This window comes from Lissotriton vulgaris, chromosome 7 (genome assembly GCF_964263255.1).
Source record: "Lissotriton vulgaris chromosome 7, aLisVul1.2, whole genome shotgun sequence".
NCBI classification, from domain to species: domain Eukaryota; kingdom Metazoa; phylum Chordata; class Amphibia; order Caudata; family Salamandridae; genus Lissotriton; species Lissotriton vulgaris.
Window position 1 is genome coordinate 6,311,212 of NC_141695.1, and position 26,246 is coordinate 6,337,457.

At 46.3% G+C, this 26,246-nt stretch overlaps 1 protein-coding gene across 1 annotated transcript in view; it reads right to left on the bottom strand.

The window, feature by feature from the left end:
- The window catches only part of LOC147700482 (collagen alpha-1(XII) chain-like), a 246,051-nt gene that overhangs the window by 97,056 nt on the left and 122,749 nt on the right, over window positions 1–26,246 (bottom strand). The window contains exons 2-3 of the mRNA XM_086928435.1: window positions 14,232–14,327; window positions 3,847–4,038 (exon numbers count right to left, since the gene is read on the bottom strand). Of these exons, the coding sequence (XP_086784561.1) occupies window positions 3,847–4,038; window positions 14,232–14,327 (288 nt within the window). The remainder of the gene's footprint in view (window positions 1–3,846; window positions 4,039–14,231; window positions 14,328–26,246) is intronic.

Here is a 26,246-nt window from a genome sequence, read left to right on the forward strand (position 1 = left end):
CCTCCCTTCCACTCCGCGTCCACCGAGATCATCTGCGGTGTACCCCAAGGCTCCTCGCTCAGCCCGACTCTCTTCAATGTCTACATGAGCCCCCTCACCGCCATCGTCCGTGCACACAACCTCAACATCATCTCCTACGCTGACGACACCCAGCTGATCCTCTTCCTCACCAAAGACCCAGCCACCGTCAAGCCCAACCTCCAGGAAGGAATGAGGGACGTCGCAAACTGGATGAAGCTCAGCCGCCTGAAACTGAACTCGGACAAAACAGAAGTCCTCATCCTGGGACCATCCTCATCCGCCTGGAACGAATCCAGTTGGCCCGCCGCACTGGGCACTGCACTGACACCCATGGACCATGCACGCAACCTTGCATTCATCTTGGACTCCACGCTCACAATATCCAAACAAGTCAACGCCATCTCATCCTCATGCTTCAACACCCTGCGCATGGTCCGAAAGATATTCAGATGGATCCCTACCGAAACAAGAAAAACCGTCACCCAAGCCCTCGTCGCCAGCCGGTTGGACTACGGGAACGCCCTCTACGTAGGAACCACAGCAAAACTTCAGAGAAGACTCCAGAGCATACAGAACGCCTCTGCTTGCATCATCCTCTACATCCCTTTCCACAGCCACATATCCACCCACCTGAGAGACCTGCACTGGCTTCCAGGCAGTAAGAGAAGCACGTTCATGCTCCTCACCCACGCACACACGGCTCTCCACGACACTGGCCCGACTACCTCAACAGACGCCTCACGTTCTACACTCCGTCCCGCCAGCTCCACTCCGCCAGCCTCGCCCTAGCCACCATCCCACGGATTCGCGGAACCACCACCGGAGGAAGATCGTTCTCCTACCTGGCCGCCAAGACATGGAACTCCCTCCCCGTCCAACTTCGACTGACCCAGGACCACCTCAACTTCAGGAGACACCTCAAGACCTGGCTGTTCAAGCAGTAGCAGCACCTCCCTCCCCCCCCAGCGCCTTGAGACCTCACGGGTGAATAGGACGCTTTACAAATGCTAAGATAGATTGATTGATTGATTGATTGTGAGAAGTGCAGGCAAAGAGCAGGACTGCATTAGATTTTGGCATAAATGCCGCACTCCTGCCTTCTCCCTTTCACGCAGCGCACCAGGCTGTCACGCTGTGATTGGGAAATATCAATAAATCTGGTCCGTGCTCAGCACATGGGAAGCGTCTTACAACTTTTTAGAAGATTCATGAAACAATTGCCAAGTTATTAAAAATGTCTTATGAATTTGCCATCTGAATTAAAACATTGAGTACAGAGCAGCTACTGCCTACCCTACAATATGCACAGAAATCACGGCTGGATGAAGAAAACATTTTCTGTCTGAACTAGCTCAGAAACCCTGATGTTGGTGATTCACATCACAAACCCATTTATTCAGCCTACAAATCTGGGGTTCAACCCCAAACACAGCAGAGAAAATGAGAAATCAAGGTTTTATACATCATACAGACCTTTCTTTCACATATCAAGATTTCATACAGGATACAGACCTTTTGTTTCATATATCAATGTTTCATACATAATACAGACCTTCCTTTCACATATCAAGGTTTCATACATGATACAGACCTTCCTTTCACATATCAAGGTTTCATACAGGATACAGACCTTTCTTTCAAGGTTTCATACATGATACAGACCTTCCTTTCTCATATTAAGGTTTCATACATGATACATACCTTCCTTTCACATATCAAGGTTTCATACATGATACATACCTTCCTTTCACATATCAAGGTTTCATACATGATACAGACCTTCCTTTCACATATTAAGGTTTCATACATGATACAGACCTTTCTTTCACATATCAATGTTTCATACATAATACAGACCTTCCTTTCACATATCAAGGTTTCATACATGATACAGACCTTCCTTTCACATATCAAGGTTTCATACAGGATACAGACCTTTCTTTCAAGGTTCCATACATGATACAGACCTTCCTTTCTCATATCAAGGTTTCATACAGGATACAGACCTTTCTTTCAAGGTTTCATACATGATACAGACCTTCCATTCTCATATTAAGGTTTCATACATGAAACAGACCTTCCTTTCTCATATTAAGGTTTCATACATGAAACAGACCTTCCTTTCACATATCAAGGTTTCATACATGATACAGACCTTCCTTTCACATATCAAGGTTACATACATGATACAGACCTTCCTTCCACATATCAAGGTTTCATACATGATACGGACCTTTCTTTCACAAATCAAGGTTGCATACATGATACAGATCTTTCTTTCACATATCAGGGCTTCATACACGACACAGACCTTTATTTCACATATCAAGGATTCATACATGATGCAGACCTTCCTTTCACATCTCAATCAATGCCAGAGTCAAAGGTGGGATCTTCCATCTGTCCTTACTTAGATAACCCTGTGTCTCCTTCAAACCATTCCCCAGATCAAGCCGACTGAGGATGACATCTTGATTACACTGACCGAGTCTACGCAGGGCATAAGTATAACTTGCCCCGCCATAGATGTGAGATGTCAACATTGATATGATATGTGTGATCATACACAGTGCATCACATCGGTGCAAGATATACTTATGTCAGGTAAGTGTATCTGGTGAATTTCAGTGTTTTTATGTTTTTTAAACATTAGTTTTTGATATCATTAGAAGACCTCTGTATTACTCCAATTTAACCTTTGATTTTTCAGTGAATGTTTATGTTTTTTGTAATATAAACTAATATCTTATTATGATACGTCCGCATTACAGGTTGGTCTGGTGCTGTGTGTGTACTCAACTTACCACAAATCCACGGCTCTACTGGTTTCTCCTCATACCTTCAAAAGACACTCATCCCTGGTGCACGCTGACATCTCTCCCTTGTTATGCACTGATCCCTGGTGCACCCCGACATCTCTCCCTTGTTATGCACTGATCCCTGGTGCACACTGACATCCCTCCCTTGTTATGCACTGATCCCTGTTGCACACAGACATCCCTCCCTTGTTATGCACTGATCCCTGGTGCACACTGGCATCCCTCCCTTGTTATGCACTGATCCCTGGTGCACACTGACATCCCTCCCTTGTTATGCACTGATCCCTGGTGCACACTGACATCCCTCCCTTGTTATGCACTGATCCCTGGTTCACACTGACATCCCTCCCTTGTTATGCACTGATCCCTGTTGCACACAGACATCCCTCCCTTGTTATGCACTGATCCCTGGTGCACACTGGCATCCCTCCCTTGTTATGCACTGATCCCTGGTGCACGCTGACATCCCTCCCTTGTTATGCACTGATCCCTGGTGCACACTGACATCCCTCCCTTGTTATGCACTGATCCCTGGTGCACACTGACATCCCTCCCTTGTTATGCACTGATCCCTGGTGCACACTGACATCCCTCTCTTGTTATGCACTGATCCCTGGTGCACGCTCACATCCCTCCCTTGTTATGCACTGATCCCTGGTGCACACTGACATCCCTCCCTTGTTATGCACTGATCCCTGGTGCACACTGACATCCCTCCCTTGTTATGCACTGATCCCTGGTGCACTCTGACATCCCTCCCTTGTTATGCACTGATCCCTGGTGCACACTGGCATCCCTCCCTTGTTATGCACTGATCCCTGGTGCACACTGACATCCCTCCCTTGTTATGCACTGATCCCTGGTGCACACTGACATCCCTCCCTTGTTATGCACTGATCCCTGGTGCACACTGACATCCCTCTCTTGTTATGCACTGATCCCTAGTGCACGCTCACATCCCTCCCTTGTTATGCATGTATATTACACATACTCTACAATCACATACCTTTTTGAAATAGGAGATGATTCTTTTCAGCTGGACGGAGGCATTGAGTGGATTTCAGAAGAGAGGCTACAGAAGTCTGGAATGACTGGTCATCATTTTGAATGCCATGTTTTAGACCGACACAGCTCTTTGCATAAGGATGGACATCAGCAGAGCTCCGCGCTTTGGGATTGTAGAATATTTCTCGCTCTACTGCAAGACAGAAGGGCCAGGAGAGACAGAGTGGATGATACAGGCTGGAAGAATAAACAGCTGTGAGACTGTGAGAGGAGCAATGAAGCAAAGGTACTCTTCAGCAAGACCAACATAGGCCTACACTGCTTGCCAGTAATAACAACAAGCACTTAAGAGGCACTTTCCACCATGAATGTAAACATTTTTAAAGTGTTAGAAATGACTGTCTCCATTGATATAACAATACAAGAGAATGATCAAGATAATCAGGATCTATATTTGGACTACTAGACACATCACAAACAAAGCTGATTGGTCCAGGGCATCGAATGTGTGCCACTATTCAGGTCTTGATATCACCCATATCGTAACAAGATCACAGAAGAAGCAGACAACGCCCAACTTCAAGATCAACACCAACCATCTCCTGCATGACTTTCAATCTGGCTTCAGGTCATTCTGCAGTGTGGGGACAACTAACCTACATATCACAGACCGCATCCTTCTGATTCCCAAACAGATGACCCAACTAACCTACATATCACAGACCGCATCCTTCTGAATCCAAACAGATGACCCAACTAACCTACATATCACAGACCGCATCCTTCTGAATCCAAACAGATGACCCAACGAACCTACATATCACAGACCGCATCCTTCTAATTACCAAAACAGATGACCCAACTAACCTACATATCACAGACCGCATCCTTCTGAATCCAAAAAGATGACCCAACGAACCTACATATCACAGACTGCATCCTTCTAATTACCAAAACAGATGACCCAACTAACCTACATATCACAGACCGCATCCTTCTGATAACCCATAAAGATGACCCCTGCCTCCTGATATTACTTAACCTCTCAGCTGCCTTCAACACCATTGTCCACCCCATCCTCATTGACTCTGTTTGGTCTCAAATGGGTTTCCATGGAGACGCCCTTCACTGGTTCTCCACCTGCCTTTGCAACTGACATGAGTTCATTCACATGTGCACCTGCAGGTCCCAAAGATGTGGCTCACCTGTGGAGAGCCTCAGAGTTTCATATTGTCCTGCATCATCTTCAGTCCCAACATTGAGCCTCCTGTGGCTAGATATACAAAGCCATTTTACAATCAAAAACACTAGCTCCTAGCAGGCCTTCGTCCCTGTATTCACAGCTAATGATAGAATAAATGTAAATACAAGAATGGAGGTCTGCGGCTCCTAGCATGCCGTGACCCCTGTATTCACAGCTAATGATAGAATAAATGTAAATACAAGAATGGAGGTCTGCTACTCCTAGCAGGCCTTCACCCCTGTATTCACAGCTAATGATAGAATAAATGTAAATACAAGAATGGAGGTCTGCTGCTCCGAGCAGGACTTAGTCCCTGTTTTCACAGCTAATGATGGAATAAATATAAATACAAGAATGGAGGTCTGCCGCTCCTAGCAGGCCTTCACCCCTGTATTCACAGCTAATGATAGAACAAATGTAAATACAAGAATGGAGGTCTGCTGCTCCTAGCAGGCCTTCGCTTCTGTATTCACAGCTAATGATAAAATAAATATAAATACAAGAATGGAGGTCTGCTGCTCCTAGCAGGCCTTCGCCCCTGTGTTCACAGCTAATGATAGAATAAATGTAAATACAAGAATGGAGGTCTGCTGCGCCTAGCAGGCCGTCACCTGAGCATTGACAGCTAATGATAGAATAAATGCAAATACAAGAATGGAGGTCTGCGGCTCCTAGCATGCCGTGGCCCCTGTATTCACAGCTAATGATAGAATAAATGTAAATACAAGAATGGAGGTCTGCTACTCCTAGCAGGCCTTCACCCCTGTATTCACAGCTAATGATAGAATAAATGTAAATACAAGAATGGAGTTCTGCGGCTCCTAGCAGGCCTTGGCCCCTGTATTCACAGCTATTGATAGAATAAATGTAAATACAGGAGTGGAGGTCTGCGGCTCCTAGCAGGCCTTGGCCCCTGTATTCACAGCTAATGATAGAATAAATGTAAATACAAGAATGGAGGTCTGCTACTCCTAGCAGGCCTTCACCCCTGTATTCACAGCTAATGATAAAATAAATGTAAATACAAGAATGGAGGTCTGCTGCTCCGAGCAGGACTTAGTCCCTGTTTTCACAGCTAATGATGGAATAAATATGAATACAAGAATGGAGGTCTGCCGCTCCTAGCAGGCCTTCACCCCTGTATTCACAGCTAATGATAGAACAAATGTAAATACAAGAGTGGAGGTCTGCTATGCCTACCAGGCCTTGGCCCCTGCATTCGCAGCTAATGATAGAATAAATGTAAATACAAGAATGGAGTGTAGCGGCTCCTAGCAGGCCTTCGCCACTGTATTCACTGCTAATGATAGAATGCATGCAAATACATAAATGGAGGTCTGCTGCTCCTAGCAGGCCTTCACCTGAGCATTCACAGTTAATGATAGAATAAATGTAAATACAAGAATGGAGGTCTGCTGCTCCTAGCAGGCCTTCACCTGAGCATTCACAGTTAATGATAGAATAAATGTAAATACAAGAATGGAGGTCTACTGCTCCTAGCAGGCCTTCGCCCCTGTATTCACAGCTAATGATAGAACAAATGTAAATACAAGAATGGAGGTCTGCTGCTCGTAGAAGGACTTTGCCCCCGTATTCACAGCTAATGATAGAATAAATATAAATACAAGAATGGAGGTCTGCTGCTCCTAGCAGGCCTTCGCCCCTGTGTTCACAGCTAATGATAGAACAAATGTAAATACAAGAATGGAGGTCTGCTGCTCGTAGAAGGACTTTGCCCCCGTATTCACAGCTAATGATAAAATAAATATGAATACAAGAATGGAGGTCTGCTGCTCCTAGCAGGCCTTCGCCCCTGTGTTCACAGCTAATGATAGAATAAATGTAAATACAAGAATGGAGGTCTGCTGCGCCTAGCAGGCCGTCACCTGAGCATTCACAGCTAATGATAGAATAAATGCAAATACAAGAATGGAGGTCTGCGGCTCCTAGCATGCCGTGGCCCCTGTATTCACAGCTAATGATAGAATAAATGTAAATACAAGAATGGAGGTCTGCTACTCCTAGCAGGCCTTCACCCCTGTATTCACAGCTAATGACAGAATAAATGTAAATACAAGAATGGAGGTCTGCGGCTCCTAGCAGGCCTTGGCCCCTGTATTCACAGCTATTGATAGAATAAATGTAAATACAGGAGTGGAGGTCTGCGGCTCCTAGCAGGCCTTGGCCCCTGTATTCACAGCTAATGATAGAATAAATGTAAATACAAGAATGGAGGTCTGCTACTCCTAGCAGGCCTTCACCCCTGTATTCACAGCTAATGATAGAATAAATGTAAATACAAGAATGGAGGTCTGCTGCTCCGAGCAGGACTTAGGCCCTGTTTTCACAGCTAATGATGGAATAAATATAAATACAAGAATGGAGGTCTGCCGCTCCTAGCAGGCCTTCACCCCTGTATTCACAGCTAATGATAGAACAAATGTAAATACAAGAATGGAGGTCTGCCGCTCCTAGCAGGCCTTCACCCCTGTATTCACAGCTAATGATAGAACAAATGTAAATACAAGAATGGAGGTCTGCCGCTCCTAGCAGGCCTTCACCTGAGCATTCACGGTTAATGATAGAATAAATGTAAATACAAGAATGGAGGTCTGCTGCACCTTCCAGGCCTTCACCTGAGCATTCACAGTTAATGATAGAACAAATGTAAATACAAGAATGGAGGTCTGCAGCTCCTTCCAGGCCTTCACCTGAGCATTCACAGTTAATGATAGAATAAATGTAAATACAAGAGTGGAGGTCTGGGGCTCCTAGCAGGACTTAGTCCCTGTATTCACAGCTAATGATGGAATAAATATAAATACATGAATGGAGGTCTGCAGCTCCTAGCAGGCCTTCACCCCTGTATTCACAGCTAATGATAGAATAAATGTAAATACAAGAGTGGAGGTCTGCGGCTCCTAGCAGGCCTCGGCCCCTGTATTCACAGCTAATGATAAAATAAATGTAAATACAAGAATGGAGGTCTGCTTCCCCTAGCAGGCCATTGTCATAGTATTCACAGCTAATGATAGAATAATTGCAAATACAAGAATGGAGGTCTGCTGCTCTTAGCAGGCCTTCACCCCTGTATTCACAGCTAATGATAGAATAAATGTAAATACAAGAATGGAGGTCTGCTGTGCCTACCAGGCCATCACCTGAGCGTTCACAGCCAATGATAGAATAAATGTAAATACTAGAATGGAGGTCTGCTGCTCCTAGCAGGCCTTCACCCATGTATTCACAGCTAATGATAGAATAAATGTAAATGCAAGAATGGAGGTCTGCTGCTCCGAGTAGGACTCAGTCCCTGTATTCACAGCTAATGAGAGAATAAATGCAAATACAAGAATGGAGGTATGCTGCTCCTAGCAGGACTTAGTCCCGGTAATCACAGCAAATGATGGAATAAATGCAAATACAAGAATGGAGGTCTGCTGCTCCTAGCAGGACTTAGTCCCTGTATTCACAGCTAATGATAGAATAAATGCAAATACAAGAATGGAGGTCTGCTGCTCCAAGCAGGCCTTCGCCCCTGTATTCACAGCTAATGATAGAATAAATGCAAATACACAAATGGAGGTCTGCTGCTCCTAGCAGGCCTTCACCCCTGTATTCACAGCTAATGATAGAATAAATGTAAATACAAGAGTGGAGGTCTGCGGCTCCTAGCAGGCCTCGGCCCCTGTATTCACAGCTAATGATAAAATAAATGTAAATACAAGAATGGAGGTCTGCTTCCCCTAGCAGGCCATTGTCATAGTATTCACAGCTAATGATAGAATAATTGCAAATACAAGAATGGAGGTCTGCTGCTCTTAGCAGGCCTTCACCCCTGTATTCACAGCTAATGATAGAATAAATGTAAATACAAGAATGGAGGTCTGCTGTGCCTACCAGGCCTTCACCTGAGCGTTCACAGCCAATGATAGAATAAATGTAAATACAAGAATGGAGGTCTGCTGCTCCTAGCAGGCCTTCACCCCTGTATTCACAGCTAATGATAGAATAAATGCAAATACAAGAATGGAGGTCTGCTGCTCCTAGCAGGACTTAGTCCCGGTATTCACAGAAAATGATGGAATAAATATAAATACATGAATGGAGGTCTGCTGCTCCTAGCAGGCCTTCACCCCTGTATTCACAGCTAATGATAGAATAAATGCAAATACAAGAATGGAGGTCTGCCGCTCCTTCCAGGCCTTCACCTGAGCATTCACAGCTAATGATAGAATAAATGTAAATACAAGAGTGGAGGTCTGGGGCTCCTAGCAGGACTTAGTCCCTGTATTCACAGCTAATGATGGAATAAATATAAATACATGAATGGAGGTCTGCAGCTCCTAGCAGGCCTTCACCCCTGTATTCACAGCTAATGATAGAATAAATGTAAATACAAGAGTGGAGGTCTGCGGCTCCTAGCAGGCCTTGGCCCCTGTATTCACAGCTAATGATAAAATAAATGTAAATACAAGAATGGAGGTCTGCTTCCCCTAGCAGGCCATGGTCATAGTATTCACAGCTAATGATAGAATAATTGCAAATACAAGAATGGAGGTCTGCTGCTCTTAGCAGGCCTTCACCCCTGTATTCACAGCTAATGATAGAATAATTGCAAATACAAGAATGGAGGTTCGCTGCTCCTAGCAGGCCTTCGTCCCTGCATTCACAGCCAATGATAGAATAAATGTAAATACAAGAATGGAGGTCTGCTGCTCCTAGCAGGCCTTCACCCCTGTATTCACAGCTAATGATAGAATAAGTGTAAATACTAGAATGGAGGTCTGCTGCTCCTAGCAGGCCTTCACCCATGTATTCACAGCTAATGATAGAATAAATGTAAATGCAAGAATGGAGGTCTGCTGCTCCTAGCAGGCCTTCGTCCCTGTATTCACAGCTAATGACAGAATAAATGTAAATACAAGAATGGAGGTCTGCAGCTCCTAGCAGGCCTTGGCCCCTGTATTCACAGCTATTGATAGAATAAATGTAAATACAAGAGTGGAAGTCTGGTGCTCCTAGCAGGCCTGCGCCCCTGTCTTCACAGCTAATGATAGAATAAATTTAAATACGAGAATGGAGGTCTGCGGCTCCTAGCAGGCCTTGGCCCCTGTATTCACAGCTAATGATAGAATAAATGTAAGTACAAGAATGGAGGTCTGCAGCTCCTAGCAGGCCTTGGCCCCTGTATTCACAGCTAATAATAGAATAAATGTAAATACAAGAATGGAGGTCTGCTGCTCCTAGCAGGCTTTTGTCATAGTATTCACAGCTAATGATAGAATAAATGTAAGTACAAGAATGGAGGTCTGCAGCTCCTAGCAGGCCTTGACCCCTGCATTCACAGCTAATGATAGAATAAATGGAAATACAAGAATAAAGGTTTGCTGCTCCTAGCAGGCCTTCGCCCCTGTATTCACAGCTAATGATAGAATAAATGCAAATACAAGACTGGAGGTCTGCTGCTCCGAGTAGGACTTAGTCCCTGTATTGACAGTTAATGATAGAAGAAATGCAAATACAAGAATGGAGGTCTGCTGCTCCTAGCAGGCCTTCACCCCTGTATTCACAGCTAATGATAGAATAAATGTAAATACAAGAATAAAGGTTTGCTGCTCCTAGCAGGCCTTCACCCCTGTATTCACAGCTAATGATAGAATAAATGCAAATACAAGAATGGAGGTCTACCGCTCCTAGCAGGACTTGGTCCCTGTATTGACAGCTAATGATAGAATAAATGCAAATACAAGAATGGAGGTCTACCGCTCCTAGCAGGACTTAGTCCCTGTATTGACAGCTAATGATAGGTGAAATGCAAATACAAGAATGGAGGTCTGCCGCTCCTAGCAGGCCTTCGTCCTAGTATTCACAGCTAATGATAGAATAAATGTAAATACAAGAATGGAGGTCTGCTGCTCCTAGCAGGCCTTCTCTCCTGTATTCACAGCTAATGACAGAATAAATGTAAATACAAGAATGGAGGTATGCTGCTCCAAGCAGGCCTTCGTCCTAGTATTCACAGCTAATGATGGAATAAATATAAATACAAGAATGGAGGCCTGCTGCTCCAAGCAGGCATTGGCCCCAGTATTCACAGCTAATGATAGAATAAATTTAAATACAAGAATGGAGGTCTGCTGCTCCAAGCAGGCATTGGCCCCAGTATTCACAGCTAATGATAGAATAAATTTAAATACAAGAATGGAGGTCTGCGGCTCCTAGCAGGCCTTGGCCCCTGTATTCACAGCTAATGATAGAATAAATGTAAGTTCAAGAATGGAGGTCTGCAGCTCCTAGCAGGCCTTGGCCCCTGTATTCACTGCTAATAATAGAATAAATGTAAATACAAGAGTGGAGGTCCGCGGCTCCTAGCAGGCCTTGGGCCCTGTATTCACAGCTAATGATAGAATAAATGTAAATACAAGAGTGGAGGTCTGCTGCTCCTAGCAGGCCTTTGTCATAGTATTCACAGCTAATGATAGAATAAATGCAAATACAAGAATGGAGGTCTGCTGCTCCTAGCAGGCCTTCACCCCTGTATTCACAGCTAATGATAGAGTAAATGCAAATGCAAGAATGGAGGTATACTGCTCCAAGCAGGACCTAGTCCCTGTATTGACAGCTAATGATAGAATAAATGTGAATACAAGAATGGAGGCCTGCTGCTCCAAGCAGGCCTTCGTCCTAGTATTCACTGCTAATGATAGAATAAATGTAAATACAAGAATGGAGGTCTGCGGCTCCTAGCAGGCCTTGGCCCCAGTATTCACAGCTAATGATAGAATAAATTTAAATACAAGAATGGAGGTCTGCGGCTCCTAGCAGGCCTTGGCCCCTGTATTCACAGCTAATGATAGAATAAATGTAAGTTCAAGAATGGAGGTCTGCAGCTCCTAGCAGGCCTTGGCCCCAGTATTCACAGCTAATAATAGAATAAATGTAAATACAAGAGTGGAGGTCTGCGGCTCCTAGCAGGCCTTGGACCCTGTATTCACAGCTAATGATAGAATAAATGTAAATACAAGATTGGAGGTCTACGGCTCCTAGCAGGCCTTGGCCCCTGTATTCACAGCTAATGATAGAATAAATTTAAATACAAGAATGGAGGTCTGCGGCTCCTAGCAGGCCTTGGCCCCTGTATTCACAGCTAATGATAGAATAAATGTAAGTACAAGAATGGAGGTCTGCAGCTCCTAGCAGGCCTTGGCCCCTGCATTCACAGCTAATAATAGAATAAATGTAAATACAAGAGTGGAGGTCTGCGGCTCCTAGCAGGCCTTGGCCCCTGTATTCACAGCTAATGATAGAATAAATGTAAATACAAGAGTGGAGGTCTACGGCTCCTAGCAGGCCTTGGCCCCTGTATTCACAGATAATGATAGAATAAATGTAAATACAAGAATGGAGGTCTGCTGCTCCTAGCAGGCCTTTGTCATAGTATTCACAGCTAATGATAGAATAAATGAAAATACAAGAATGGAGGTCTGCTGCTCCTAGCAGGCCTTCACCCCTGTATTCACAGCTAATGAAAGAGTAAATGCAAATGCAAGAATGGAGGTCTACTGCTCCAAGCAGGACTTAGTCCCTGTATTGACAGCTAATGATAGATGAAATGCAAATACAAGAATGGAGGTCTGCTGCTCCTAGCAGGCCTTCACCCCTGTATTCACAGCTAATGATAGAATAAATGTGAATACAAGAATGGAGGTCTGCCGCTCCTAGCAGGCCTTCGTCCTAGTATTCACTGCTAATGATAGAATAAATGTGAATACAAGAATGGATGTCTGCCGCTCCTTCCAGGCCTTCACCTGAGCATCCACAGCTAATGATAGAATAAATGTAAGTACAAGAATGGAGGTCTGCAGCTCCTAGCAGGCCTTGGCCCCTGCATTCACAGCTAATAATAGAATAAATGTAAATACAAGAGTGGAGGTCTGCGGCTCCTAGCAGGCCTTGGCCCCTGCATTCACAGCTAATAATAGAATAAATGTAAATACAAGAATGGAGGTCTGCTGCTCCTAGCAGGCCTTGGCCCCTGTATTCACAGCTAATGATAGAATAAATGTAAATACAAGAGTGGAGGTCTACGGCTCCTAGCAGGCCTTGGCCCCTGTATTCACAGCTAATGCTAGAATAAATGTAAATACAAGAATGGAGGATTGCTGCTCCCAGCAGGCCTTCGCCCCTGTATTCACAGCTAATGATTGAATAAATGTAAATACAAGAGCGGAGGTCTGGTGCTCCTAGCAGGCCGTGGCCCCTGTATTCACAGCTAATGATAGAATAAATGCAAAAAAAACAATGGAGGTTTGCTGCTCCTAGCAGGCCGTGGCCCCTGTATTTACAGCTAATGATAGAATAAATGTAAATACAAGAATGGAGGTCTGCCGCTGCTAGCAGGCCTTCACCTGAGCATTCACAGCTAATGATAGAATAAATGTAAATACAAGAATGGAGGTCTGCTGCTCCTAGCAGGCCTTCGTTCTAGTATTCACAGCTAATGATAGAATAAATGTAAATACAAGAATGGAGGTCTGCCGCTACTAGCAGGCCTTCACCTGAGCATTCACAGCTAATGATAGAATAAATGTAAATACAAGAATGGAGGTCTGCCACTCCTAGCAGGCCTTCGTCCCAGTATTCACAGCTAATGATAGAATAAATGTAAAAACAAGAATGTAGGCCTGCTGCTCCTAGCAGGCCTTCACCTGAGCATTCACAGTTAGTGATAGAATAAATGCAAATGCAAGAATGGAGGTCTGCTGCTCCTAGCTGGCCTTCACCTGAGCATTCACAGCTAATGATGGAATAAATGTAAATACAAGAATGGAGGTCTTTTGCTCCTTGCAGGCCTTCGCCCCTGTATTCACAGCTAGTGATAGGGGTCGCAAATTGAGACCTTCCTAATTAATATTCATCAGACAGGCCATTTTGTTACCTCCTGTGATTGTACTTATGACAATGCCGCCATTTTGTACATATGTTGCATCTCAAATTGCATTACCATTCGCAAACCAGTCAGTATGCAACTTGCACATCCCTGTTGTGCGAATAGGAATAGTATATCACATTCCACGTCCCTTCATCCAGTCCTTGTGCCTTTTGGTCAGGTGTGTGAAGATCTGCTTGCTGCTGCTTACCCAGACGGTAAAGAACGATGGTTATGAAGGTGCTTATCGCTGTCATCACTCCCAGGGCTATAGCTTGTCTCCTCACTCGACGGAGCTCTGAGTGAACTGCAAATAAAATAATACATCATTAATAATTACTTGGGTTATTTGCCGTTCAATACCTGATGTTAGACCTCATAGGGGAAATTATAATGGCGGGCCAGTGAAGATGTGTGAGCCATCCCGGGTTAGTGTCTTTGAGTGTGTGTCAGGACTAATCTGTGAATCTGAATGTCTGATAGGTCCAATAAATGACTCTGTGTTTGTCTCATGGCCAATCAATACCTGTGAGTGTGTACCAGGACAAGGCACTGATTCTGAGCATTTGCCACAACTCTTCAGAGAATCTTAGCTTGTGCTTGGGTAACCAGTGTCCCCATCTGTGCCTCCCATTTGTGCCAACATTGACAAATGACTTTCAGCGTCTGTCAAGACCACCACAGATTACCGGTGTATCCCAAAGGTTATTACTGGCTATCAGTGTGTGCTGACCTAGACAGCAATTTCTTGTGTGTGACAGGTCTAGTTATCAACTTTCAATGTGTGTCACAACTGACTAGTGCATCCCAGAGCATTTGCAGTCTGGCCGATGACTCTCTTTGCCAAACCCAGGCCCTGATTCTCTGCGTGTACTCAGCATATCCAGCTTCAGAGTCTCAACGAGTACTATGGTCTTTGACTTGAGTATGCCAAGACGGGCACTGATTAACAGCGTGTGACAACGCTAGCAGGTTAGTTCCAGTGTATCCATGACTAGTCAGTCAATATCAGTGAGCATCATTCATGGCCAGTGACTCCCAGTGTGCACCAGGACCAGCCTGTGAGTCCCAGTGAGGCCTTAATTAGGTCATTGGCTCTCAGCGTATGCCAAGATGGGACAGTGACAGGAAGTTAGACAACACTGGCCAGAGGCTTTCAGTGCATTCCAGGACTGTAGAGTGTAGGAAAGTGCCCCTTTTTGCATGGTAAATTTCTTGTTAGTTTAAAGGGTATAGGGCCATATGTAGATGAAACATGAATACCGATTCCTTAATACCGAATTTTACTGATTCGGTATTAAGGATTCGGTAAATGCGTTGTAGGTAAAAAATCAGTAAACATTACAGATTCGTTAAAAATCGGTAAAAAATACTGATTCGGAACGAATCGGTAAAAAAAAATACCGAAAAAACAATACCGATTCGGAATTACAGAATTCATTACCGAATCGGTAAATAGCGATTCGGTAATTCAAATATTCGTAATTCGATCAATCAGCCAATCCTGTGTCACCCAATCACCTCCTAAACAGGAAGTGGCCACACCCAGGCAGCTGCACAGGACCTGGAGCTCACTGTGAGGCAGGCAGGTGAGCTGAGGAGCCAGCAGCAACAGAGCCTCACAGCTACAAACAAGAAAAAAAAGAAAAAAGAAAAAAGCATTGAAATGGCAAGCCAGGATAGGGAGAAGGAGGGAAGTGAGGGGAAAAGAAAGCTGAAGTACAGTGGCAAGGAGCTGGAGGTACTGAGCCAGGATGTCAGTCAGGACCATCACAGGCTTTTTGGTCAGCAGTCCCACCATGTGCCATAGGTGTGACCCAGCGTACCATTGAGGACATCAGGAAGAGGTGGTACGACCTCAGGAAGACAGTGAAAGCAAGGATGGCAGAGAGGCAGAGGCAGGACGGCAAAACAGGTGGAGGAAAGAACCGTGCACCAACACCACTGGAACTGATGATGGAGTCCACCATCCAGCTGGAGAGTGTGAGTGGCGTGGAAGACGCAGACAGCTCTGCCAGGGCAGCAAGGAAACAAGGTAAGATGCATGCCCAGCATGCTGTGCTACTCCCTCCCCAACCCCACTCCCCATAGTGGCATAGGGGCTCCCACTCCACTCCTTACTCATTACCTCCTATGTATTTTGGGAGATGTAGTTAGAGGGAACTGATGTATAGGACAGTCAGGCTAGCAAACACAATAGCATGTGAAAGTAATTGGCAATGTCAGGACAATCACTGTGATCTGTATGCATGATGTTTAATGTTATTCAAATGCAGACAGAGCAGTGAGTATATCTACATTTGTGTCATTACAGGCTGCAGAGGGGAGCAGAGCAAAGACAGCCAGGCCGGAGGGGAGGCAATATGAGGAAGAAAGCATGCCTGCAGGGACCACAAGCTCCGCGCAACCATGACCACCAAATCTTCCACCACAGGCATCACCACAGCACCAGGGAACGCCGCCATCTCCTCATACCCAGTCCTCACTGCGACGATCACCATCACCACCACCACCACAGTTAGGCAGGAGGCATGCCGTGTCCACCCTCCTGCAGATGGAGGAGTCATCAGAGGATGGCACAGGGGGCCAACAGACTCCAATCCATGAGGGAGGCACCAGGGAGAGGGATGTTATTCCATCTGAGGGCGCCCACAGTTCATCCAGACGCCGCAGGGCAAGGCCGGACAGTCCTGAAGCATCCGAACAGGGTGAAAGTGTGTTTGCCAGACTGGAAGGCAACATGCTGAAGGTCCAGCGCCTGCAATGGAGGGAGGTGAGATCACTGCACAGGGAGGTGGCACACATTAACAAGCACATGCACAGAATGGAAAAGGGCATCAGCGCAATGGGAGACAACATGTGTGAGGGATTGCAGAGAGTAGCAACCTCTGTGGACAACCTCTGCAGCCAGCTGGAGCAGGACCGTCTTGGCAGGCGCAGGGAGAGGCAGAGGCTCCAGGCCTATACCAAGGATGTGAACCGGCTGGCCACTGCAACCTACCTGATGTGTCGCAGGTCCATTGCCATGCAGGAGGAGATGGCGCATTGCAGCAGGGATGTGGCCAGGGGCATAGTTTCTATGACCTCTGCATTAGAGCTCCTGCATAATGCGAAGGCGGCCACAATGGAAGGGGGGGGGTCAGTGAGGAGGCTACCAGCCGTGGTAGCAATACACCCTCTCCCACCGAGGGCAGGAGGCGCAGCGAACGCCACGGCGCTGCGCAGGAACAGTTTGACACTACAGACAGTGTTGCCAGGGAACGTGCACATGCAGCGCATGGACGCAGGAAGTAGGGACCACTACCTATTGCCAAACATTAGATGGGTGATGTAACCCATGTCCAAATGGACACTGCTTATAATACTGGTGGTGTGCTTATTAAACACCATAACATAAAACTGTTAGTGGCTCTGTCTCCTTACTCACTCAGAAATAGTTTGACGTTATCTCTGCCCGTCTCTGTCTCCCATCTTGTTCAACTGCAACACCAGCCGCGCAGGGCTCTGGCTGAGGGTTGTCCTCGTCCTCAGAGTCTGTTAGTTCCACTGCTGTTCCTTTTTTTGTGGCCAGATTGTGTAGCATCACACATGTAGCAATAATCTTGCAACATTTGTTGGGGCTGTACAGACGTGCACCTCCACTTTTGTGGAGGTAACAGAATCTGCTTTTCAGCAGTCCAAACGTGCGCTATACCACGTTGCGTGTGCTCCTATGTGCCACATTGTATCTCCTCTCCCTTGGGGTGGTTGGTTTGAGATATGGTGTGAGTAGATAAGGCCAGAGGGCATATGCGCTGTCACCTATGTACAGATGAAAGTGCCATTAATTTGTGTGACCAATAGCGTGAGCCAGGGTGTACATCAGGGTCTATCACATTGACTTACCTAGAAGGTATCCTTCTCCAAATTCACCAGCAGCCAGACGTGTATGGATACCACTGTTCCGGAATATGTACGAGTCGTGGGTACCACGATGTCAGTTATGATGTACTTGGCATCACGTATCACCTGCACATTGATGGAGTGGGTGGATTTGCGGTTTCTGTAAACATATTCAGTTGCTACAGGTGAGCAGATTGGTATATGGGTCCCATCGACGCAGCCAATGACGTGTGGGAACTGCTCAAGTTGGTAGTACTCCAGCTTTGTCCTCTGCAGCTCCGCCTATGTACTGGGGAACGTAATGTAATGTTCCATTCTGTCCATCATGGCATCCAGGAAGGTGTTGAAAAAACGGGATAGACAGCTCTATGACACACCACCCACTGAGGCTATCAAACCCTGGAAACTTCCTGATGCTAGAAGGTGCAGGCAACAGAGTACCTGGACATGGGTGGGGATTGCGTGCCCCCTTGGTGTCTGATGCTCAAGATAGGGTTTTAGGTCCCATTTTAGGTAAAGGATGGTGTGTGGTTGCAGTCTGTACCTTTCATGGATCTCAGGCTCAGTCAGTTGAAACAATCTGATGCGCAGTCTGTACACCCGCTCTTCCCGTCTCCAGATACTCACTCCAGCTGCTCTCAAGCGTAGCCGCCTTGCTATGAGATAGAGGCCCGCCATTGTGTTGCATTTTGGGGCTGTTTTTATGCACTGCACCTGATTACCACCTGCTCAGGAAAAGTGGTAAATATCGAATCGTTATTACCGAATTTGGTCAAATTCGGTAATACCGATTTTTGCTACATCGCATTTTGGGGTTTTTACCGATTCGTTATTTCCGATTCGGTATTCATTGTTTTGGTGCTCTCTGATCGGTAAATAAGGAATCGGTAATTATTTACTGATTCGTTATTACCGATGCCATTCGGTAATACGTACATCCCACATGGCTAAATACCGGTCGATAAAGCCGAAATCTACCGATTTTCGACTTTACCGACCGGTATTTGGCCACCTACATATGGCCCATAGTTGTATAAATATGTTGGAAATATGATTCTTTTGTTTTTAGCCCAAATATGCCCGTTCAGTTCTTTCCCCTTGTACCGGAGCCCAGCGCCTTGAGACCCCACTGGTGAGTAGCGCGCTCTACAATTCCCTGATTTATTGATATCTGTATTATCCCGTAAGGGGGCTCGACAATGTAGTCAGACATGTATTTTTGTAAGGTTGTGTTCCTTCTGCCATGCTAACTGAGAAGACTAAATAATGAGATTAGAAGAATTCGTAAATTGTGGGCATTTAGTTTAATAAATTGCAAACATAGTATAAAATTTCAGTAAAGACCGTTCGAAGTTAACCCAAAGTGGAGTGTTCCTATTTGCTGAAAGCATGTAAGTAGAAATAGCTCATCGTTGGGCATTCAAGTAATATTGTAAGTGAGGAAGATGTAAACAACCTTTTAGTGAGGTGGAGTGTTACCTTGGGCCACTCAAGGGGGGCCCTTCACCTCCCGATCTGAATCCAGAAATAGTAGAAGAGATTGTTCTGATAAAGAATCATGGAGTGGATGGTGGTATCATACCAATCATATGATTAAATGTGGGGGTTATGTTAATTTTTATCATTTGTACTCTACCCCAAAGTAATACATTGAGGAGTGTCCAATGGTGAAAATATCTTTCAACCTGGCCAATGATGGGATTGAGTTTATCCATCAACATATTTTTTATGCCAGGATTTGGGAGTATCCCTAAACATTTTTTTTGAAATGCAACCATTTAAAGGTAACATCTCCAATAGAGGCTTTAGTGGTAGTGGGGGTCATTGGTGATGCTTCACATTTAGACCGATTAATGTTGTAACCGGAAAAAAATGAAAAAATGGTTAATTGTGAAATCAAAGAGGTTGCAGATGATTTTTGCTGTGAAAGAGTCAAAAGTGTATAATCCGCATAGTAAGAGGCTTTAGTTACCCAGTAGCGGTCTCAATGCCTTTAATATCCATGTTTTGCTGCATGACAATAGGTAGCGGTTCTAAATCGATAATCGACACCCTTGTCTAGTGCCACAACGGAGATGGAAGTGTGGGGGTTTAAAGCCACTGCATTGAACAGCTGTCACTCGAGGTGATTCTTGTTGGCGTCATTAATAAGCTAGCAGTCTCCCAGCTGTTTTCCTGCGTTCACAGTGTCACTGATGAATATGGAATAAACATTTCTCTGCATAAGAAGTATAAAGATTGTTAAGAGAGAATTGTGCAACTTTTTCAATATTTCTGGAGCCTCTGGTTGGGAGTAAGTGGCTGTAAGAGATGTGTGATTACCGAGCCGGGGCCACAGCCCCCAGGCTCCACCGCACCTCCCGCATCATCTCTCACACACCTGGAGGTGCATATGAGGGCTCCATAGGCCCGAGGTGCGGGACGTGGGCTGGGCTGGGTCCACCCCTGATAGTGTGTCCTTTATAACTGCTGTCACCCAACCTGTAACAAGAGCGTGCCTCACCACTGGAATTGTAGGGGCCTTGCTTTGCTGGAGGGGGAGAGGCCCTAATCTCATTTTTCCCCGTCTCCCCTCACCCTAGTGAGACCCTTACCCAGGGTACAACCGCCGCTCTGCTAAAGTGCAAACAAGCCTGTGCATACCCTGGTGGGACCACAAGTCCCAGGGTGTATCTCGATACCTGCAGAGTAACTGTGGGACCACAAGTCCCATGGTGCATCTCGTGACTTGCAAAGTTATGGTGGGATCACAAGTCCCAGGGTGCATCTCGTGCCTTGCAGAGTTATGGTGGGATCACAAGTCCCAGGCTGCATCTCGTGACTTGCAGAGTTCTGGTGGGACCACGAGTCCCAGGGTGCATCTCGTGACTTGCAGTGTTATGGTGGGATCACAAGTCCAAGGGTGCATCTCGTGACTTGCAGAGTTATGGTGGGATCACAAGTCCGAGGGTGCATCTCGTGACCTTCGGAGTTATGGTGGGATCACAAGTCCCAGGGTGTATCTCGTGACTTGCAGAGTTATGGTGGGACCACGAGTCCCAGGGTGCATATCGTGAATTGCAGAGTTATGGTGGGATTACAAGTCCCATGGTGCATCTCGTGACTTGCAGAGTTATGGTGGGATCACGAGTCCCAGGGTGCATCTCGTGACTTGCAGAGTTATGGTGGGACCACGAGTCCCAGGGTGCATCTCGTAACTTTCAGAGTTATGGTGGGATCACAAGTCCCAGGGTGCATCTTGTGACTTGCAGAGTTATGGTGGGGTCACAAGTCCCAGGGTGCATCTTGTGACTTGCAGAGTTATGGTGGCATCACAAGTCCGAGGGTGCATCTCGTGGCTTGCAGAGTTATGGTGGGACCACGAGTCCCAGGGTGCATCTCGTGACTTGCAGAGTTATGGTGGTACCACGAGTCCCAGGGTGCATCTCGTGACTTGCAGAGTTATGGTGGGACCACGAGTCCCAGAGTGCATCTCGTGACTTGCAGCGTTATGGTGGGACCACGAGTCCCAGGGTGCATCTTGTGACTTGCAGAGTTATGGTGGGATCACAAGTCCCAGGGTGCATCTCGTGACTTGCAGAGTTATGGTGGGATCACAAGTCCCAGGGTGCATCTCGTGACCTTCGGAGTTATGGTGGGATCACAAGTCCCAGGGTGTATCTCGTGACTTGCAGAGTTATGGTGGGACCACAAGTCCCAGGGTGCATATCGTGAATTGCAGAGTTATGGTGGGATTACAAGTCCCAAGGTGCATCTCGTGACTTGCAGAGTTATGGTGGGATCACGAGTCCCAGGGTGCATCTCCTGACTTGCAGAGTTATGGTGGGACCACGAGTCCCAGGGTGCATCTCGTAACTTTCAGAGTTATGGTGGGATCACAAGTCCCAGGGTGCATCTTGTGACTTGCAGAGTTATGGTGGGATCACAAGTCCCAGGGTGCATCTTGTGACCTTCGGAGTTATGGTGGGACCACGAGTCCCAGGGTGCATCTTGTGACTTGCAAAGTTATGGTGGGACCACGAGTCCCAGGGTGCATATCGTGAATTGCAGAGTTATGGTGGGATCACGAGTCCCAGGGTGCATCTTGTGACTTGTAGAGTTATGGTGGGATCACGAGTCCCAGGGTGCATCTCGTAACTTTCAGAGTTATGGTGGGATCACAAGTCCCAGGGCGCATCTCTTGACTTGCAGAGTTATGGTGGGATCACAAGTCCCAGGGTGCATCTCGTGACTTGCAGAGTTATGGTGGGACCACGAGTCCCAGGGTGCATCTCGTAACTTTCAGAGTTATGGTGGGATCACAAGTCCCAGGGCGCATCTAGTGACTTGCAGAGTTATGGTGGGATCACAAGTCCCAGGGTGCATCTTGTGACTTGCAGAGGTATGGTGGGATCACAAGTCCCAGGTTGCATTTCATGACCTGCAGAGTTATGGTGGGACCACAAGTCCCAGGGTGCATCTCATGACCTGCAGAGTTATTGCCTCTTGCTTTTTGTTCATTGGAGGCCCCCTGGCTCAGCGCCGCGGCACGAGGTGCTGTCACTCCTCCTTTGTCCTATCTGGGCTTTGGTCTAAAGTCCCGCAGACCAGTCATTCTGAAGCCACGCCTTTACTCTCCCCGCCCCTTTATGCAACCTGCTGTGTAAAGACTGCCGGACACCCCTTGATTCCTTTGGCTTACTGCCTTCTATGACTGCCCCATTTGCAAGCATTGGTGGTACCGGTAGCCACCTAGCCAAAGCAGTGTACCCACATCCCCCCACAGCTCTCTGTTGCACCGAACAACAATAAGTAAGGGGGAAAAGATCCAACAACAAGGGAGCACCCCCCAGTGGAAAGGGAGTCGCAACACACACTGTGAGAGTCCATGCTCCCCTCCATGACATCCACTCCTGAGCCCGCCCGCCCCAGGGCTTCAATGCAGCAACAGGTTTACTCCCCTTTCAGTCTTAACAGACGACCCAAAGGGTGATACCCCTCACCAGCCACCAGGGGCGCTACACAAACCAGCACCAGACCTCCCCACTGGGACCAGTGCAACTACATTAGTGACCTAAGGGCTGAAGTGGGCGTTATGACCTCACAGGGCCGGTCAAACAATTTTTGGACAGTGGCCCACAATCTCTTCCCTTCTTTGAGCCTGCCCTGAGAGTACCTAGCCATCCCTCCCATGCTCCCCCGCTTCCACACTCAACCTGCATGCCAAAAAGGGTTCCCCCTTCATATAGGCGCTCTCAATCCCAGCCCACTACTAACTCTAAAACCTGTGTGTTTGCTGGAAATAAGGACCCCGAAATTAATCCTCCAACAAACTTCATGGTAGGGAGGGTTCACCATAACTACTTTGGGGAAACAAGTGGCACCGCACATCGGGGGGGAGACCCCACGAGCCAAGGCAGGACGCAAACACCATCACTAGTCCCCCCCACACTGCTGCCTGCCTGGAAAATGTACATATTAAATGTTCCCAAACTTGGAGGGAGGGAAAGGGTTGAGGGAGAACACTCACTGACAAATAAAGTGATCCACTCGTTCCGCCGGCTCAGGGGCTGGTGTTCTGGGATCCGTGATGAGATTGTAAGGGTGCGAAGATGCCCAGTTGCTGGTCAGATTACAGATTGCCTCAAGCTGACCCTCACAGGGGAAGAACTAGCAGAAAACCTTTTAGCCTTAGAGTTCTGAAGCTGCCCCCCAGACTCATCGCTCATTCAACTCAAATGCCACACCCCCTCAGTCCAACCAAGAACAAACTTTCCTTCCACAACTGATAGAATCTCTTGCAGCTCAAACCTGGGGGGCATTGACTGACTCTTTGGGAAGGTCCATCAACAGGCTAGGGATACCCCTACCCACTCCATAAAATCCATTGTGAGTGCGGTTTAAGGGGACACTCAGCTACCAAATCATGAGACGGCGACTAGCATGGTTCAACAGGCTAGGGACACCCCCACCCACTACGTAAAACCCATTGTGAGAGGGTGACAGGCAGGGGGCAAGACTCACAAGGTTGTGGAGCAGCAAATAACAATAGGGGGGCAGGCACTAGCTTAAATCACAGACCCAGGCACATACTAGTGGCCCCCTAGCCATTTCGGGCGACGTACCTCATCCCAGCCCAGAACCCAATTGCCAGCTCAAAATAGTATCCTGGAACGTCGCAGGGCTCAGCAGCAAAATGCCTCTTCCTCATTGGAATAACCTTATGGAACGGTTCAACGTATGCATTTTACAGGAAACCTGGAGCTTTGCTCATCTTTACAAACCATGGTATGCCTGATACTGCTCCCCAGACTGATAATATGGGTTACGATCCCATTGGGAGGCCAAATCATCCCCCTAATCACTGGTAGCCCTGTCATCCTGGGATCCGCACTGATGTTGTGCTGGGGAAACCCATTGAGTTATTCAATATATATGTGAAGGAGACCAAAGGGGGTAGACCTTCCTGTAAAGTATGAAAATACACGGTGAAATCCAAACAAAGGTTTATTTGATGATGAGAAAGCACAGAGCATCCAGATAAGAGAAGAAAAGGATCAAACTGCCAAACAGGGAATCTGGAACATAGAACCAGGGAGGCTCACGCAGGAGCAAGGTTCTAGTTCCAACAAATGAAATAAATAAATAACAGGGAACAGCAAAAAAAGAAAAGGGTAGGATGTAACACATCTCCTTCCTATAAAACAAACAAAGAAGAGGAGGAAAAGAGCAAATTAGGACTGAAACCTAGAAGGAAGAATTACAGGTCTGGCATTGGTTTTGACCCTATGAGCCACAGACTGAGAGGGTAGGACACAGTCGCTGTTGTCTTGAGTAGAACTCTGAGCAGAACCTTTGTCATGAGGAAAAGCCTGAACAGAACAAGGTGGAACAAACTTACACTTTGCGACCTTCCTCATGTTCCAAGCTCTACCATGTTGAGTAATAACAGAGTTCCTGAAAACTTTAACAATCTTAATGGGATTGCTGAACTTAGAAAGACCTTTGAGAGTGAACCCAGGTTTCTTGATCCTAACCCATTCACCCACAGCAAAATCAGGAACTTTCACATTCATTTTACGGTCAAACAAAGTTTTCATAGTGTTCTGCTTGGTTTCAACACGATTGGCCACTTGCGAAACATCCAAGTGGTCAACCTTAACATCCAATTTCTTAACCCACCAAGGACAGATATCAGAACTCGGAGTTCTCCCTCTCAAAAGCTGGAACGGACTGACCTCCGTGACAGCATGTGGGGTGATACGATACATCCAGAGTCTTTCCCTTACCACATCCCTCCAAGATTAACCCGAAGCACAAGCAAGCTCCACAGCATTTTTAAGAACACGGTTAAACCTTTCAACCTGGCCATTTTTTTTAGGCTCATACAAAGAGGTAGTGTGATGCTTGATACCACAAGAGACAAGAAAATCCTCCATGTCCCGGGAAATAAGTTGAACGCCGTTATCAGTAACTAGGATTTCAGGAGACCCCTCTCTAGCGAAAACTTCCCTAAGGAAGGAAATAATGACTAAGGTGGTGGCACAGGAGACAAATTTAACTTCCGGCCATTTGGTGTGATAGTCAATTAAAACCAAAGCAAAACGAGCATTCTCAGGAAGACGATGGAATGGACCGGAGATGTCAAAAGCTAATTTTTGCCAGGGATGATCAGGCCAAGGAACAGGACAGAGAGGAGCAGAAGACACCTTAAGCATCTTGTCACTACTGACACAATCCAAACAGTCACGAACAGTTCTGTCTACCATCTTGTCAAGACCAGGCCACCAAAAATTGGTCCTAATAAGGCGTTTCATAGAGGACATACCAATATGAGTTTTGTGGGCCAAGGAAAGGATCTTCTTATACAAAGAAGCAGGAGGAATCATTTTCCCGGCCTTAAACAAAATCTTACCAATAGCTTCAATTTCAGAAGAAACCTGACAAAAAGGAGCAAATTCAGGCATAACAGATTTATCTTTGGGCCAACCTTTTTCTAAAGAGTCAAAAATGAATGGGAAAATAGGATCCTTCTCAACCTCAGACATCCACTCAACTTCAGAGATTCCTTTGAAATCACTGGAAACATAATCATTGACCACAGAAACAATATCAATCTCACGATTGTCTGAGTTGGCACCAATATCAGGGCAAGGCAATCTGGAGAGAAAATCTGCCGTGACATTACTTCTACCAGGAACATACAAAACCTCAAAATCATACTCCTGCAACTTAGAAACGTGCAATGCGAGCAGTTGAATTCCAACCACCCCCAGGAGACAAGATTCCAACCAAAGGCTTGTGATCGGTTTTGAGGATGAACCTGTTGCCCCAGACATAATTGCGAAAATGCTCAACAGCCCAT